Source organism: Aegilops tauschii, chromosome 6 (assembly GCF_002575655.3).
Source record: "Aegilops tauschii subsp. strangulata cultivar AL8/78 chromosome 6, Aet v6.0, whole genome shotgun sequence".
In the NCBI taxonomy this organism is placed as follows: domain Eukaryota; kingdom Viridiplantae; phylum Streptophyta; class Magnoliopsida; order Poales; family Poaceae; genus Aegilops; species Aegilops tauschii.
The window spans coordinates 190509737-190528785 of NC_053040.3; the positions used below are offsets into that span (position 1 = coordinate 190509737).

Consider the following 19049-nt stretch of genomic DNA (forward strand, 5'->3'; position numbering starts at 1 on the left):
AGTACCAGGACTTTAACCAGGAGCAGTATCGTGCCATCGTCCACCTCTACTCTCGGGAGTATGACTCCACTACTGTGCTGCACACCACCCATGGTGTTGGAGTGACCATCGATATGGATGTCCACGATGCTGCTTATGCTGCTCTGACACGTCTTCGTGGAGAGTATCGGGAGTTGGACACCTCCCCTTTCAGGCACATTGCTATCGCATCTGATGTTGGTGCGGAGGGATACTATACTGCTGCCTACTCCACTGTCACCCGAGAGCCCTTCTACCATCAGAACCTGGTTCTGCATGCTGATGGGCTGGATCGAGCTAACCGAGCTCTTCGCCACGAGTTGTACACCACCCGTCAGCACCTTTACCGTGCTCTGACGCTGTTGCACCCCTTTGTCCGATCTAGAGAGCTGCCCCGTTCTGCGATCTACCCAGCCAGGACTGTGATGCCCCAGGGTGTCGGCTGGCCGGATGTGGGAGGCTACTCTCCCGCACTTGGTCCTCTTCTGCCACCTAAGCGTCAGGTTCTGCACCAGAGTATTCGCGGACCCCAGGTTGCTGACGTGGAGTTCCTGATGCGACACTACTAGCTTTCAGGCTACACCTACCTCCACAGTACCTCTTGGGACTGATGTAGGCTTGCTTGTTAGTGTTAGATGCATTCGCCACGAGCCTGTGTGCCGCCTATGGTGTTTTAGTCTATGTACTGAACTCAGTGTACTGAACTCTATGCATGACCCCTTTTGTAAGTTATGCCGACTACTATGTAGCAGCTATCGTACTCCTTTCATTATGCATGTTTCATCATGAATGATTCTTGTCTTTGCAAATTTCTCAATGCTGAACTACCCCTGTTATATATTAGCAGGATGGTTAGACCAGGTGGTCGTGGTAGTGGTGGCAATGCCCCACCACCACCTGAGTACATGGCTGGTATGATCCAACAGTTCGAACTGAACCGCCAATTCATGGAAAATATGATGGCTCAGTTTCCTCGCCCCAATATGGACCAGCAGCCAACCCCAGTAACTCTGCAGGATTTCATGCGCCTCAACCCAACTGTGTACCGCAGCTCAACTTAGCCTCTGGATGCTGATGACTGGCTCCGTGACATCACCTATGAGATGGAGTCTGCCGATGTAGCCCCTTCCAGCTATGTCACCTTTGCTTCCTTCTTCCTGAAGGGACCCGCAGCTCAATGGTGGGACAACCACAGGCGTACTCTGCCACCTGGAACAATCATCACCTGGCCAGACTTCCAAGCTCCTTTCCGTGCCCGCTTCATTCCTCAGGGAGTCATGGACCGGAAGAAGCGCGAGTTCCGCAACCTCACCCAAGGCAACAAAACTGTTGAAGCTTATCAGCGGGAGTTTCTGGACTTGTCTCGCTATGCTGAAGAGGACATTGCAACTGATGCACGTAGACAGGAGAAGTTCTGTGATGGCCTTCAAGCTGACATCAAGCTCGCACTTCTAGTGCATGACTTTATTGATTTCACCACCTTGGTGAACAAGGCCATCAATGTCGAAACTGGTCTGCAGGAATACCAGAGCTCTCACAGGCGCAACCGTGACACGGGCTCATCTTCGGGCCCGCCCTCGCAGAAGCGTAAGATATGGATTCCCAACAGCATGTACCAGCCAACTGCACCTGCCCCAAGGCAGACCTATGCTGCACCTCGTCTGCCTACTCCTCCAACTAGGCAGCCAAGGCTGCCAGCACCACCACCCCGAGCTCCTGCTCCCACTCCCAATAATGGTTTGTGCTTCAGGTGTGGTCAACCAGGACACCGTGCTAGAGAATGCAACCAGAACCAGAATCAACTGGCCCTTCCAGCAACTGGCCATGGAAGCAACCAGGCCCGCAGCAAAAATGCCAAGTCTTATGGTCGTGTTCATGCCAACCACGTTGATCTCAATGAAGCTCAAGACCAGCCTGCTACTGTGATGGGTACACTCCTCGTAAATTCAGTACCAGCATCCGTTTTATTTGATACAGGAGCATCCCATTCATTCATATCAGCAGAATTTGCATTCATGCATGGCATTAAATACGAAGAGATGAACACTCCGCTAGTGGTACACACCCCTGCGGGCCAATGTCAAACCTCTATGGTTAGTCACGACGTTCCTGTTGAAATTGAAGGACTGGAATTTCTTGTCTCTCCCATCGTACTGAAGTCCTGTAGCATTGATCTCATTCTGGGAATGAATTGGTTAAAAGCGCATACTGCTTCTATCGTTTGCGCCACTAAGACCGTCCATCTGCTACACCCTTCAGATGAAATAGTTACTTACCAAGCTCATCTGGTGCAAAATGCCGAGGCAAGGCTCTATGCATTGAATGCATTGAATGCTGCACCACTCGAGGGCATTGAGAACATTCCCGTCGTGCGTGAATTCCTCGACGTCTTTCCTGAAGAACTTCCAGGGATTCCCCCTGTTAGAGCTATTGAATTCATCATCGACTTGAAACCATGCACCACTCCTATAGCCAAGCGACCCTACAAGATGCCGCCGCATGAACTCCTTGAGCTTAAGGAGGAAATCGACAAATCCCTTCGCAAAGAATTCATCCGCCCAAGTTGCTCTCCTTGGGGAGCACCTTCTCTCTTTGTCAAGAAGAAGGATGAGACAAACCGATTGGTCCAAGACTACCGTCCTATAAACCAAGCTACCATTCAGAATAAATACCCTCTTCCTCGGATCAATGATCTGTATGATCAACTGGCGGGTTCATCAGTGTTCTCTAAGCTCGACTTGAGGTTGGGTTATCACCAGATCCGTTTTCACGAAGAGGATATCCCAAAGACCGCCTTCGTGACTCGATATGGTTCATACGAGTACACCGACATGTCTTTCGGTTTAACCAATGCTCCAGCCACCTTCTCTCGTCTGATGAACTATATATTCATGGATTACCTTGACAAGTTCGTCGTGGTTTATCTGGATGATATCCTGGTATTTTCCAAGAACGAAGAGGAACATGCTGAACATCTTCGTCTTGTGCTGGAAAAGCTACGAGAGCATCAACTATATGCCAAGTTCTCCAAATGTGAATTCTGGCTACCCGAAGTAACCTATCTGGGGCATGTCATCTCTAAGGATGGTATTGCTGTCAACCCTGAACGAGTCCAGGCTATTCTTGATTGGACTCCTCCCAAGAACGTTAAGCAAGTCAGAAGTTTTCTCGGTCTCGCCAGCTATTGCCGTCGATTCGTCGAGAACTTCTCCAAGATCGCCAGGCCTCTGACTAACTTGTTGCATAAGGGCGTCAAGTTCCAATGGACAGACAAATGTCAGGAAAGTTTCCAGGCACTCAAAGACAAGTTGACTTCTGCCCCAGTTCTAGCTCCACCTGATACTAAGAAGGACTTCATCATTTACTGCGACGCTTCCCGTCAAGGATTAGGCTGTGTCCTAATGCAAGACCGCAAGGTGATTGCTTATGCCTCTCGGCAATTGCACCCTCATGAAGAGAACTACCCAGTTCACGACCTCGAACTTGTTGCTGTCATTCATGCGCTGAAGCAGTGGCGACATTACCTTCTCGGTAATCATTGCGAGATCTTCACTGACCACCAAAGTCTGAAGTATCTGTTTACTCAGCCAGACCTGAACCTCCGTCAACAGAGATGGATGGAGATTGTTGCAGACTTTGACTTGGGTATTTCCTATACGCCAGGCAAGGCTAATGTAATGGCTGATGCCTTGAGCCGCAAGTCTTACTGCAACCACCTCCAGGTTCACAAAGTTAAGCCCTCGCTTGTTGAAGAATTCAGAAAACTGAACCTCCATATTGTTCCTCCGGGTGCACTCGCTCCCCCTCCTAAGGAGTTTCGCAAGATGAACCTCCGTGTTGTTTCCCAGGGTTCCCTCAATACCCTGGCTATCGAACCAGATCTCTTAGACTCCATCAAGAGAATACAGGGATATGACTCTGAAGCCCACAAGATTAAGCGCTACCTCGCAGAAGGAAAGCCCTCATTCTTCACTATTGCTGATGATGGCACTTTGTACTTCAAGGGCCGCCTAGTGGTGCCATGTGTAGAGAAAAACCTGGATATGACTCAGGAAGTTATGAAAGAAGCTCATGATACGCCTCTATGTATCCATCCTGGTAGTACAAAGATGTACCAAGACATCCGTCAGAGATTCTGGTGGTCTAATATGAAGCAAGACATTGCGCGTTATGTTGCTGAGTGTGATGTTTGCCGTCGTATCAAAGCAGAACATCAAAGGCCTGCTGGAACTCTGCAACCTATCTCTATTCCTGAATGGAAATGGGACCATGTTGAGATGGACTTCGTCACTGGATTTCCCAAATCACAGAAAGGTAATGATGCTATTCTTGTCGTCATTGACCGGCTTTCCAAAGTTGCACATTTTCTGGCGGTCAAAGAAACGATCACTGCTAGTCAGCTGGCAACGCTCTATATGTCTAGGGTTGTTTCACTCCACGGTATCCCATTGGTTATCAGCTCAGACCGGGGCAGCTTATTCACTTCAAGATTCTGGGCAAGTTTCCAAGAAGCTATGGGAACTCATCTGTCATTCAGTACTGCATTTCATCCTCAGTCGCAAGGGCAAGTTGAATGTGTCAACCAAGTTCTCGAAGACATGCTTCGAGCTTGTGTTATTTCCTTCGGCAAGAAATGGGAGGAATCTCTCCCGTATGCTGAGTTCTCTTATAATAATAGCTATCAAGCTAGTCTGAAGATGGCCCCCTTCAAAGTGTTATATGGGCGAAAGTGCCGAACCCCTCTGAACTGGTCAGAAACTGGGGAACGTCCACTCTTTGGTCCAGATATTATCCAACATGCTGAAGAACAAGTCTGCATTATTCGTGAGAATCTCAAGACTGCTCAGTCGCGTCAGAAGAGTCAGTATGATCGTCATCATAAAGACATGGTCTATCAACCTGGCGAAAAGGCTTATCTTCGAGTCACACCAATGAAGGGTGCTCACCGCTTCGGGATCAAGGGCAAACTAGCTCCTCGCTATATTGGCCCATTCACTATTCTCGAAAGGCGTGGAAAAGTGGCATACCAACTGGAGCTTCCGCCGAACCTTTCTCAGGTTCACGATGTGTTCCACGTGTCACAGCTCCGCCGTTGCTTCAAGGACCCAATCCGAGCAGTGGATCATGAAGTGCTCGAATTGCAGCAGGACCTCTCCTATAAAGAGCATCCGGTCCGCATTCTCGACCAAGCTAAACGCCGCACACATCAGAAGGCGATCAAGTTCCTCAAAGTCCAGTGGTCGCACCATTCTGAAGATGAAGCCACCTGGGAACGCGAGGATCGCCTGCGTGATGAATACTCCGCACTGTTTCCTTCTACCTCCTAAATCTCGGGACGAGATATCTTGTAGTGGAGGAGATTTGTAACGCCCGGATAATTAGGCTACAGTAAAACTCTCCTGATGATGCCATGTCATCTCTGTTACTGTTGCTAATCGAGTGTTAGTTCAAAACATTTCAAATTCAAAAAAATGAATTAGTGACAAACACCCAAAGTTTTCAAAAGTCAAAACAAAAATGTTTGGTGGGTGCCAAATATTGCACTGGTAATTATTGTGGAGAAAACATTTTTTAGAAAGTGCCTAAGTATTTTAAAGTGAAATAAAACAGAAAAGAAAAATAAAGAAAAGAAAAGAAAAAGAACCCCCCCTCACTGGACCAGGCGGCCCAGCTCACAGGCCAGACCAGCCCACCTGGCCCAGCTGGCCAACCGCCGGCCCAGCCCCCCTGCCTCGTCTCCCTTCCCTGTTCCCCCGACCCAGGTCGGAACAGGGGCGCGTCGCCATCGGACCTCCCTCGCCGGCGTAGAGGAGAGGATAAGGCCGCCACGCCCCCGCCTCCTCGATCCCGCCTCCCACTCGCCCCCACTCTCGCCCTCGGTTCTTGCGCCTCTCCCTCTCCCCTCAGATCCACGCCGCTCCCTCTCTCCCCAATGATTAAGTGGCAGCATTTGCCACATGGCAGCCATCTCCTACAGAAGAAACCCACAGGTGACACCCGTCCAGCGACGTGTCAAGAGAACAGATGCGGAGTTGACAAGATAAGCCCGGCAGGCCTTGCCGGGCAGCTAGTGATGTGACACCGAGCGGTGCATTTAATGCACCCTGTCAGCCCACACGGTTAGTTATGATAGCTCTGTCTGCTATCATATCAGTGGGTAATGACTGTTTTACCAATGTGGTGACCCCTTAATCTATAAAAGGAGGCCCATGGCAATCGTAGGAGGGGGTTAGAGGTTTGGAAGCTTGACAAAACCCAAGCCACCATACGCTTGTGGTCACGGTAGCCCTGAGGCATGCCTTGCCGGGCAAGTGTACCACGCACCACCACGTTCATTTCCACCATCAATCCACCAAAGCAGGAGTAGGGTCTTACGCCTCGCGGCGGCCCGAACTTGGGTAAATTTCTTGTGTTCTATCTGCCGTGCGCTGGTCTGCTCTTTGTGCAACGCGATGTCCCCCGCCGAACCAGCAAGGGGACACCCGGTCCCATAGGTGGCTGCGGATATCCCGCGACAGGTATCAAAATTCGCAGAGCGGATTCTGAATATTAGTGCTGGAAAAAATACAACATCAGAAGGTGGGGAGATGGTAAAAATACAATGTGGCATACCACTAAAGAAAGGAAATGATAAAAATAATAATCGTGGAAAGCATATCAAAATTTGCAACAGTGGTAGTATCGAAAGCGATATTTCTTAGAAGAGCAATATTATGTCTGAGGAACGAAAACAGTTCGCGATATAAATGAGTATATAATGGATCGGCTACAATGTGAAGACAAAACTTACTTAAACTGCAACACAGTATGCAAAGCAACAACCATAAATATAGAGACGGAAATGTTATATCCAGCACAATTACTGAATAGATTATTGTTTCCCGGAATCCTAAATCACGAGCTCAAATTAAAAGTTGGAATACCTGTGATGCTCCTGCGTAATATCAACCAAAGTGATGGATTATGGAATTGTGCAAGGATGACAATTTCAACTTCGAACAAAATTCATCAAAGCATAGATAATAACAGGAACACATGTAGGGTATATGGTATATATTCCAAGAATAGTCATGTCACCAACCGAATCTGTACGGCCGTTCGTTCTAGAAAGGAGACACTATCCTATATCGGTTTGCTTTCCTATGACTATCAACAAAGGCCAGGGGCAATCTCTAAACAAGGTAGAACTACATCTATCTAAACAAGTTTTCACACATGGACAACTATATGTAGCCTTCTCAAGAGTCACAAAAAGGGATGGACTGCAAGTAATGGTAAATGATGAAGATAGCAATGAGGATGATGTGGTCAAGAACATACTTCCTCCGTTCCATATTGTCGTTGATTTAGTATAAATATTCTAATGGTATAAACAAATAACACACTTTCAGATGACACTTCTTTCACTAGCTGAGCAGACTAGCCTATTACATAAGAATTGCATATATAGAAATTTAGTGCATTGTAAACTATCCCAAAAGGACAAATTGACTTCACTATGCTAACATGATATGGAAGTACGAATATGGTCTCCAACAGTGCCAAAGTAAACATGAATCGACATTTGGTGGAAATAGTTCATTGCTACAAACCATCGACAATCTATATTATGTGATATCTGCTTCTGCATGCTTATTATTTAGAGCAAACCAATAGTGGGAGCATCGGGACATTGTAGAATGCAATCAGACCTGTTTTCATACCAATTACCATATCTTCATTTGTCTTTTGAAAATATTTAAACTATTGCTAATCACAAATGCTCTAATTTATTCTTAAGTTTGTTGAACAATAATATGGGTAGGGGGCCTAACACTGCCAACACCAGTCCCAAGGCCGAAAAAGTGGAGGGAGCATAAAAAATTAAAACTACACCTTAAGATGTATTTGGCATTCAAGACTTACTATCATCATTTAGCACCTTCACCTTAAGTCAATCCATGTGAATTCCAAGAGCAGCCAGTAGTTAAGATGATAAAATGGATATAAATATAGTATATAAATACACTCTAAACTCATAGTCAATTTAATAAAGTAAATAAATCGATAAAAAAATTATGTCAATCTTCCACAACATTAGCAAATTTTGCTAATTTTTTGGCGGCGACGCAAATTCACTCAGACATGTACTTACATTTTTTAAATTTCACGAACTTATTAGTACCTACCTCATTCAACACTTATAGATGTAACACCCGGATAATTAGGCTACAGTAAAACTCTCCTGATGATGCCATGTCATCTCTGTTACTGTTGCTAATCAAGTGTTAGTTCAAAACATTTCAAATTCAAAAAAATGAATTAGTGACAAACACCCAAAGTTTTCAAAAGTCAAAACAAAAATGTTCGGTGGGTGCCAAATATTGCACTGGTAATTATTGTGGAGAAAACATTTTTTAGAAAGTGCCTAAGTATTTTAAAGTGAAATAAAACAGAAAAGAAAAATAAAGAAAAGAAAAGAAAAAGAACCCCCCCTCACTGGACCAGGCGGTTCAGCTCACAAGCCAGACCGGCCCACCTGGCCCAGCTGGCCAACCGCCGGCCCAGCCCCCTGCCTCGTCTCCCTTCCCTGTTCCCCTGACCCGGTTCGGAACAGGGGCGCGTCGCCACCGGACCTCCCTCGCCGGCGTCGAGGAGAGGATAAGGCCGCCACGCCCCCACCTCCTCGATCCCGCCTCCCACTCGCCCCCACTCTCGCCCTCCGTTCTTGCGCCTCTCCCTCTCCCCTCAGATCCACGCCGCTCCCTCTCTCCCCACTGCCCGAGCGTGCTTGCCGCCGTTCTCCGTCGTCCCGGCGGCCACCGTCATCGCCCTGCACCCCCGACATGCCGTAGGCGTCCGTCGTCGTCCTCCACGTCGACCAGTGCCCGCCATTGGAGCCGGGAGGCACCACAGCGCCGGATCCACCTCGTCCCCTTCCGCCTCGGCCGCCAGTGATTCCCGTCGACCGCGGCCTCCCTCTGCGCTCCCGTTCACTCACGGGGCCTCCTTGCGCCCGCACGGTGAGCACCACACGTCCTCCCCCTGCCTCCCCCTCGTTCTGCTGCGCATAACATCGCCGCCGTGGACGACCGAACGCAGCTCCGCCGTGCCGCTCATCGTCGTCGCTTCCTTCGATGCCATGGATGTCCGAGCACACCATCGAGCTCGGGGCACTCCAGTGGTGCGGCCTAGCGCTTTAGATTGTTTATGCGCGCGCTAGTTCTTCGTTTTCGCCGAGCTACCGTAGACCACTGACGCCGGCGACCTTGCAGCTCCCTGTTCCGGCCATCTCCGGTCGGTCCAGTGGCACCACTCGACGCGCGGCAGCGTCAGCGTTTGAACGCAGGTGAAAACGCATGATTTGGCGCTCTGTAGCAAAGATCCGAGCCTCTCCGGCGAACTCGCCGCCGCGGAGAGCTCGCCGGCGCAACTCCGGCGCTGGCCGTCGACGTGGTACACCTGGGGCCACCCCCTGTGTCACTGCCAGTGGGGCCCCTGGTCCCCTGTTGACCAGTTGACTTGGTCAACTGTGCTGACTGGGCAGGCCCCAGCCACTGACGTGCGGGCCCCACCGCTTAATCCCCTAACGAAAATATTTTAATAATTAAAACTATTAGTTTAGTTAATTAGACACTGACAGGTGGGCCCAGTAGTTTTACTAACTAAATTTAGATTAGTTTGAACTCTGTTTAACCCACTGTCTATGACAGGTGGGTCCCCCGTGTCAGTTTTGACCAGTCAACCAGACTGTTGACTGTTGACGTCACTCATACATCATGCTGATGTCATATTCCTTTTCTGTTAATTTAAGTAATTCCAGAAAATGATTAAATCTTTAGAAAATCATATAAAATAATCCGTAACTCGGATGAAAATACTTTCTACATGAAAGTTGCTCAGAACGACGAGACGAATCCGGATACGCAGCCCGTTCGTTCACCACACGTCCCTAGCATCGTGAACCTGCAACATTTCACCTCTAGTCCATCTGTCAGAAAACGCGAAACACCGGGAATACTTTCCCAGATGTTTCCCCCCTTCGCCAGTATCACCTAGTACCGCGTTTGGGCACACCTAGCCTCACGCTTTGTCATGTCATGCATCGTTATGCATCTGTTTGCATTGTATTCATTGTTTCTTCCCCCTCTTCTCTCCGGTAGACTACGAGACCGACGCCGCTGCTGGTGCCCCGACTGACTACGCTGTTGACGACCCCTCCTTCTTGCCAGAGCAATCAGGCAAGCCCCCCCCCCCTTGATCACCAGATATCGCCTATTCTTCTCTATACTGCTTGCATTAGAGCAGTGTAGCATGTTACTGCTTTCCGTTAATCCTATCCTGATGCATAGCCTGTCCTTGCTACTACTGTTGTTACCTTTACCTGCAATCCTACATGCTTAGTATAGGATGCTAGTTTTCCATCAGTGGCCCTACATTCTTGTCCGTCTACTGTGCTATACTATCGGGCCGTGATCACTTGGGCGGTGATCACGGGTATATACTTATATACTCTATACATGATACCTGTGGTGACTAAAGTCGGGTCGGCTCGTAGGAGTACCCGCGAGTGGATCTTTGTGGCGGAGCGACAGGGCAGGTTGAGACCTCCTACGCGAGAGGTGGGCCTGGCCCTGGACGGCGTCCGCGGTTACTTCAAAATAACACGCTTAATGAGTTCTTGGTATTTGATCTGAGTCTGGCCATTTGGTGTATACGCACTAACCAACTACGCGGGAACAGTTATGGGCACTCGACGTCGTGGTATCAGCCGAAGCCTTCGTGACGTCAGCGACTGAGCGGCGCGCGCCGGATTGGACTGGAACGCCTACTAGGCTAGGTCTGCTTTCGGCCGCGTTCGCAACGTGCAGGTGTGCAATGGGTGATGGGCCCAGACCCCTGCGCCATAGGATTTTGTCCGGCGTGCTGACCTCTCTGTTGTGCCTAGGTGGGGCTGCGACGTGTTGATCTTCCGAGGCTGGGCACGACCCAGAAAAGTGTGTCCGGCCAAATGGGATCGAGCGTGTTGGGTTATGTGGTGCACCCCTGCAGGGAAGTTTATCTATTCGAATAGCCGTGTCCCTCGGTAAAAGGACGACCCGGAGTTGTACCTTGACCTTATGACAACTAGAATCGGATACTTAATAAAACACATCCTTCCAAGTGCCAGATACTACCCGGTGATCGCTCTCTAACAGGGCGACGAGGAGGGGATCGCCGGGTAGGATTATGCTGTGCGATGCTACTTGGAGGACTTCAATCTACTCTCTTCTACATGCTGCAAGATGGAGGCTGCCAGAAGTGTAGTTTTCGACAGGACTAGCTATCCCCCCTTATTCTGGCATTCTGCTGTTCAGTCCACCGATATGGCCCTTTACACATATAACCATGCATATGTAGTGTAGCTCCTTGCTTGCGAGTACTTTGGATGAGTACTCACGGTTGCTTTTCTCCCTCTTTTCCCCCTTTCCATTCTACCTGGTTGTTGCAACCAGATGCTGGAGCCCAGGAGCCAGACGCTACCGTCGACGACGACTCCCACTACATCGAAGGTGCCTACTACTACGTGCAGCCCGCTGACGACGACCAGGAGTAGTTAGGAGGATCCCAGGCAGGAGGCCTGCGCCTCTTTCGATCTGTATCCCAGTTTGTGCTAGCCTTCTTAAGGCAAACTTGTTTAACTTATGTCTGTACTCAGATATTGTTGCTTCCGCTGACTCGTCTATGATCGAGCACTTGTATTCGAGCCCTCGAGGCCCCTGGCTTGTATTATGATGCTTGTATGACTTATTTATGTTTTAGAGTTGTGTTGTGATATCTTCCCGTGAGTCCCTGATCTTGATCGTACACGTTTGCGTGCATGATTAGTGTATGATTGAATCGGGGGCGTCACAATAGAGCATTTAAAAACAGAATCACATGTTTCCCCAAGTTTTAAAGGAAAATGAAGAAAAAAATTCCACCAACAGACATTTCCTAAATTACATTATAAATATGAAAGAGTCAGGATAAGGAAAAACGGGGACCTGGAGCTCGAAGTTTGAACTTCCAAGAATGTTGACGCAGTGGAGGATGACGACGACTTGCTGGGTAGCATCAAGTGGGAATAGCCACGATGCGTCTGCCTCGCACTTGGGGAAGACTTGCTTCCATCCTCATAATCGAGCTGGATCCAAGATAGTAGCGAGAGAAATAATCCACGCCCAAATCAACTACACGGACACTGATAGGGACGACACCATGCAGATCGATGATCTCACCTGCTCCCTTGCAGATATGCTCCTTGGACCTAGGGAGACCGAGGAGTTGTACGAGGAGCTAAACCACTTGCTGTAGATGGTCACCTGCGGCGGCACAAATGAGTCGAGCTGCTGTCGTGGCTGATGGTGAGGACGACCAAGCTCATCCGGTGGCAGCAATTTTGGAGTCAACGGGTGAAAGGAGAAAGGGGATCGAGACTATGTGATAGTGCAAGTGGGAAAGAAGATGTGTGGACGCTAATGTGCATCTAGGAAATCATGTTTGTCTAAATCCAAAATAAGCATGCCGGCAGGAAAAAAGATAGTTTTGCAAAAAAATCCTACTGATAACCTATGATTACGTATAGTGTACATCCCCTATAAATATAAATATAAGTAAATATATATAGGGCTGGACTATTCTGTTACCCGTAACAGAATAATATTCTGTTACCCCCCGACCCTATATACGCGACGCGCCTACACAGTAGAATCCCCCCGAGCCAGCCCGAACCCAACCCGCCTTCTTCGGCCGGAGGCAGCCGTCGCGGGCGAGCCAGCGATGGCGGCAGCCGGAGCGAGGGAGCCCGCGGCACCGTGACTGGCCGGCGACGGATCCACCGCCGCCATCACCTTCCTCACCGGGATCCTTCGCCGGGGCCATGATCCGCACCAGTCGCCTCCCTTCTTCGCCCGGATCCTTCGCTGGGGCCGTGATTCGCGCCAGCCGCCTCCCTCCCTTGCCAGGATCCTTTGCTGGGGCCGTGATCCGTGCCAGCCGCCTCCCTCCCTCGCCGGGGCTCCTTCGCCGGGCCCGTGATTCACGCCTACTGTCTCCCTCCCTCGCCGGGGCTCCTTCGTCTGGGCCGTGATCCCCGCCAGCAGCTGCCTCCCCGGACCTCATCGCTGGACATCCACCACAAGCAGGAGCGTCGTTGTCTCCCCGAGCTCCTTGCCTACATCAATGGCGCCGCCTCCCAAGAACATGCCAGTACGCCGCCCACGAGAGGAAGAAGAAGAAGTCAGATCCAAGAACATGCCACTGGAGGTGATGTCTGCTTCCCACACTAATTTTCCTCAAAAAATTGAATCAGTTCAAAAAATGTTTTCATGTCTGGGTTTGCCTGAAGAAAAATACCACATTTGTGTTCAGTTCATTAGTTCATCAGTCCTGCAATGAAGAAGATTCAGTTTAATAATTGCACACACTATGATCTGCCTACATGTTACACTATCAGATTCATCAATACTACATGTGTGCTGCATCAGTGACACATGTTCCTATGATGCAGAAGCAGATAGTACATTGCAAAATTGCTTGCATCAGTTCATTACACCCCTGCTACTTGATCCACAGTTTGGATGTCAAGGTTACTGTCAGTACCTCTAATATGCTAGCTTCAGTTCAAGCCAAAAAACATAAACTTATGCATCAGTCCAAGTAGCTACTAGGCTTTATATAAGGTTCAGCTACCACTACAAGTTGTATGATGTTATTTCTACTAGTGCATGCCGTGTAGTTGCGCCAGTTCGAACTAGTAAAAGAATGTTGTTAAAATAAATATACACTTGTTACACAGTAAGTTCAATGATACATAAACTAGAAGTACTTCTAGTGTAGTTGCATAAGTCATAGATGAAAAAAAGAGAAGACATGCATCAGTTATATATATATATATATATATATATATATATATATATATATATATATATATGCTTATCCATACATATCTGAAGTTCAATGTTCAGTTTGCAAGCAGTGCACCAAATGTTTATGCATCAGTTATAGGCAGAAAGATAAAAAACATTCCATAACAGATGAACTTCAATGTTTAGTTTACAGGCAGTGCTAAAAATCAGTACATCAGTGCTGAACATGTACGTTCATCAGTTCGACTGAAAACTAAGCCAGAAACAAAATAGAGAACAAAGTTTAATAACGGCCAGCGATGCAAGTTCAACTTGTACATTGCCTTCAGTGCATGACATGTTACCCATAGCATGTATACGAGAAAAATGCAGAAAAGATTAATCCCAAAACTGTTGAATGTCATTGCAGAAACACGCAAGGCGGCACACGCAGCGAGGGTTTGATGAGCCAAGCAGATATGGGGCACCGCCTGGTTGGGTAACACCAGAAATAGCACCTGGATACTTCAACAATACAGGCATATTTCAAGCTACACCAGAATCATCAGAAGCACGGATAGGTTCTTCTATGCAGCAAACACCAAAATCTGGGAATACAAGCTTTGCCACTGCTGGGTTGCAACAAGGTCAACAATTTTCCCAACGACAAATGTTTTCCTTCCCTAGCACATGCAGAAAGGCAAGGACACACAGGCTTCCAATCGCTCCGTCAACCTCAATCATCCGTGCTGCAAAAGCGGTTGCGACGGGAAGACCAGCCCAAAGAGACAGAAATTTTGGCCACTCTAGCCGGGTGGAAAGTACAAGATATGAGCCATATAGACAGGAGCAACCTCACAACGAATCTGAGGGGAGACGGCCGTACAATGAGATACGGAGAGCTTCTTCAACATTGCTCCCTCCAAGAGAAGCATTTTTTTGACAGAAAGATTGTAAGGGAACCCCCTACAGTATAATTGGTGCAACAAATCCAAATTGCAAGTACCATGCCTTGAACCTGTGTGGGTGGGAAGGCATCAGCCCCTTCCCACCACTAGGCTATGCCTTAGTCTGCCCAAGAGAAGCATTGCTGCATGTGCCAAGGGTGACACCAGCCGCGCCCATACACCAGGGTGAACAGCAAACACCGGAGGCAGCACAGAGCTATACACATGTAAGTATCCATTCAGAAAAAAACATACAAGAACAGTCCATACCATGGTACTATGACCACCCCATCTAACATTTTCATAACTGTGTTTTTGTTTGCTCACTGTTGCGTGCAGCCACCTAACATTGAAGCTTACGTTCTGCCAAGGCTAGAGATGTGCTTTGAAACTTTCAAAGAAGCAAAGGACTTCTACAACGTCTATGCAAAGCACGCGGTTTTTGCTGTCAGGGAAGGCCCCAAGGTTGAGACCAGAGTCTACCTTTGTTGCACGTGCTATGGAGTCTATGAATTGAAGGTGTCAGAAGCAAATAGACAGCGGAACAAGATGACAACCAGGACTAACTACGGGGCTAAAATGAGGCTGAAGAGGGAAAAGGATGGAACACTTGTCGTAAAAGAGATAGTCTGGGAACACAACCACATGCTACAACTCACCCCCCAAATGCTTGTCTTCTTGCACTCCCACAAAAACTTTGACAAAACAATCTTGGAGTACGTCAAGTACCTGTAGTTCAAATGCATTGAACATGCACAAATCATGAGCATACTGGGCGGTGATGAACCCGGTAGCTACTTCCTCGAGATGAATGCCAAAGACCTGATTAACCTGTAAGTACAAACTTGTTCTCATCCCATAAACCCCCTCCGTCTTTTTCCTCTGTCACTACAAACATATTATGCAACGCATGACCTGACGCCAGTTCAACATGCATTTTTGACTGACTGTTCACTTTTAATATGCAGCAAAGCAAAGAATTCAAGGATGGATGATGTGGACGATGTCCTAAAGACTGTCAACTTCTTTAGGGAGATGAAAGCTATAAACAGGGAATTCTTCTGTGACCTGCAACTTGATGAGTCCGACAGAGTTAAGAACATATTCTGGGCAAACACAAGCTGCCGAGGGGCGTATCAAGACTTCGGTGACTGCGTAACGTTTGACACCACATATAAGACCAACAAGTACCGTATGCCACTTGGGGTGTTTGTGGGTACTAACAACCACTTACAGACTACATTCTTTGGTTTCACCCTGATAAGAGATGAGGATGCAGATTGATTCAGATGGCTGTTCAAGACATTTTTAAGGTGCACGAGAGGGAAGGCTCCTACATGCATCCTCACAGGTACAACCGCCAAAACCCACCCCAACCACCCCCACCACCCAAAAAAGGAAAATAACATAGTAAAAATGTTGTGTCAGTTCTCATTACCAGACCAGTGCCCGGCAATGGCTTTGGCAATCCTAGATGCTTTCAAGAACAAAGTACACAAGCTGTGCCGCTGGCACATTATGAAGAAGTACAGGGAACACCTCGCATACCTGTACAACCTGTACAAAGAATTTAAGGATGAATTCACATCAATCCTCAACTGGCCCCTCATGCCAACTGAGTTTGAGGCTGCCTCGAAAAGACTCATGGATAGGTACAACCTCCATGATGATGCCACGATGGTGGGCATGTGGAACGAGCTTGAGAGATGGATATCATCCTACTTCAAAGAAATTTTCTGCGCCAAAATGACATCCACACAACAAAGTAAGAGCATGAACTATGTGCTCAAGAAGAACTTCGTAAGTGAGAGACGAAACCTCCACCGGTTTGTCAGCCAGGTAAACTCCTACGTCAAAACCAGGAGACAGACAAAGAACCAGGAGACAATGGGTAACCGGGTATAGCTCTATCACCAATCGTAAGACAAAATAACATGCTTACTAAAGTAAAACTTTATTAGTTAGACAAGTTTTTGCTGTGAGAAAACTAATAATTTGGTCATCATTCTTGCATGGGCAGAAGGAACAAAACACACTGACCTTCTATGGGTTTGACACCCAGATGGCAAAGCTTTACTCACGAGCTGTGTACAGCGAGATCAGAAAAAGGCTAAAACTAAGCGCACTCTTCATGGCGACAGAGACAGAAGAGCCCACAAAGTACCTCGTGCGCTACAACAACCCACAAAAACTGTCTGCGTGGGCTCAGCATGCGTTCCAGGTGGTTGCATACCCCGTGGGAGAAACATATGAGTGCAAGTGCAAGCTATGGGACCACATAGGTGAGGACTAAAAAAAGATGTTACATACTATACTACTTTTTTTTGCAAAGTTTTTGTTTGAATGAAATGACAAAAAACATGCACCTCTTCAAAAAAATACAGGTATTTTCTGCGTGCATGTCCTGTGCATGATGTAGATAATTAAGGCTACCAGCGTCCCAGAGAAATACATCCTCAGGATATACACCGAACGCCCGAACATCCAGCCAACATTCAACATAAATGACTTGAGGACAGTAGTGTCAAACAAGGCATCCCAATACTGCATTGAAAGCTCACTGCTGACGCTGAACATGAGGGTGCACAGAAAAATCATGAGAAGCCAAGAGAAAATGGCGAGGTCACGGGTCGTCATGGACAAACTTGAACAAGAACTCGACGCCATGCATTCTGCTGAAAACGGAGGTGTCGCGGACAATGAAGCCATTGAGCAGGATATTGCTACAATGTTATCCGAGATGAACCATCTAGGAGCTATTGACCCATTTGACAATGAGGAAGATTTGCAACAGCAACCAGAGCTTGCCCATGTGCACAATCAAGAGCAGCAACATACTCACATGCAAGATCATGAGATTGATGGTGCTGTAGGCGAATGACATGACAACAGGACATCCTACCAGTAGCAGCAAGAAAGGGTGATTAAACCACCCATATTCCCAAACACAAAGGGGAGGAAAAGTAAGACGCAAGCAGCAAAAGTAGCAGCCAAAAAGCCACCACGCCGCATCAGGCGCGTGGAATTTGGCCCAGACGGCAAACCTCTCGGGATAAGGGCATGCGGATTCTGCAACGTCGTGACCAACCATAATTACCGCACATGCCCACTCCGCACAGGTGCCACTGTCAACAAGCAAAAGCCACAGAAGCAGATTGGAGCCGCCCAGGTTTCTACCAATGGAGACGACACACGTAACAACTACACTTGCCGCAAGTGTGGGGGAACTGACGGACCTAATGCCGCACGTGCAAAGTGGGCAAGGAGGTCAGTGGTGCTGAACAGAAACAGGGCAAAGTCCAGAGTTCCAAAATAATCAAAAGAAGAGGATGAAGAAGAAGAGTTTGACGAGAATGACGACCAATCAGACGAAGACAATGAAGATGACAATGTTGGGGACGAGGAAACTGAAACTGACGATGAAGCTACCAAGGCTCAAGTAGGAAAGGGCGCCGGCAAGGGACAACATTCGGGGCCAGTTAGGAGGAGCTCAAGACTGAAGAATCCATAGTGGTTATGCTGCTGCGTCAACTGAAAAAATAAGCTTGTACTCTCAGTTGCCTTGGTACACAATGAGGAAACATATCAGAAACACTGTCGTTACCAAAACTTATTTAGCTTTATCATCGATTTCTCGATCAGTGCTATAGTTAAGATATAATTAGTGATTTGTGCCCGCTGGACAAGTGACATTATTATGTAAACCATTTGATAATCCTTTTGAATGCAGTCACAAATACATTTCAAAAAACTTATCTGGATTTATGTAACGCCAACACTACTGTCGACCAGTAACTCAGCAAAAATATGTTAAGGAAAATTTAAACTCTCATAGTACATCAGTACCGATAATTCTCACTCGTCAGTACAAGGCATAGTAACCAAACACACCCGTGAACACCTCAAAAAACATCGTTTCAAAAACAAGCTATGTCTGCTTCTGCTAGTCCTAGTTTAGAAAGTCCATCAGCACATAAAAATAATTACCTCAAGCAAAGGCAAATATAATACACCTGTACTGATGAAAAACTAATTTATCTGTAAGAAATACTTTCAAATATTATCTTGATATAAACAATCCTTTCGAATAAACAAAAAATGTTCTAAAAACATTAGCATGACACACATAGTCTGACTGGTATTCGGTAAGTTCAATTACACTACAATCACCAGTCAAAGTACCCACAGTAGAGGATTACAAACCTCCATCATCACCAACCCTGACACGTGCAAGTGG

The 19049-nt window shown here is 47.5% G+C and overlaps 1 protein-coding gene across 1 annotated transcript; it reads left to right on the forward strand.

Moving 5' to 3' along the window:
- Window positions 1-13200: 13200 nt before the first annotated feature.
- LOC123494483 (protein FAR1-RELATED SEQUENCE 11-like) lies at window positions 13201-16096 on the forward strand. Its single transcript, XM_073501884.1, has 4 exons — window positions 13201-13227; window positions 15152-15427; window positions 15548-15645; window positions 15781-16096. The coding sequence occupies exons 1-4, from the start codon at window positions 13201-13203 to the stop codon at window positions 16094-16096; spliced, it is 717 nt and encodes a 238-aa protein (XP_073357985.1).
- Window positions 16097-19049: the final 2953 nt, after the last annotated feature.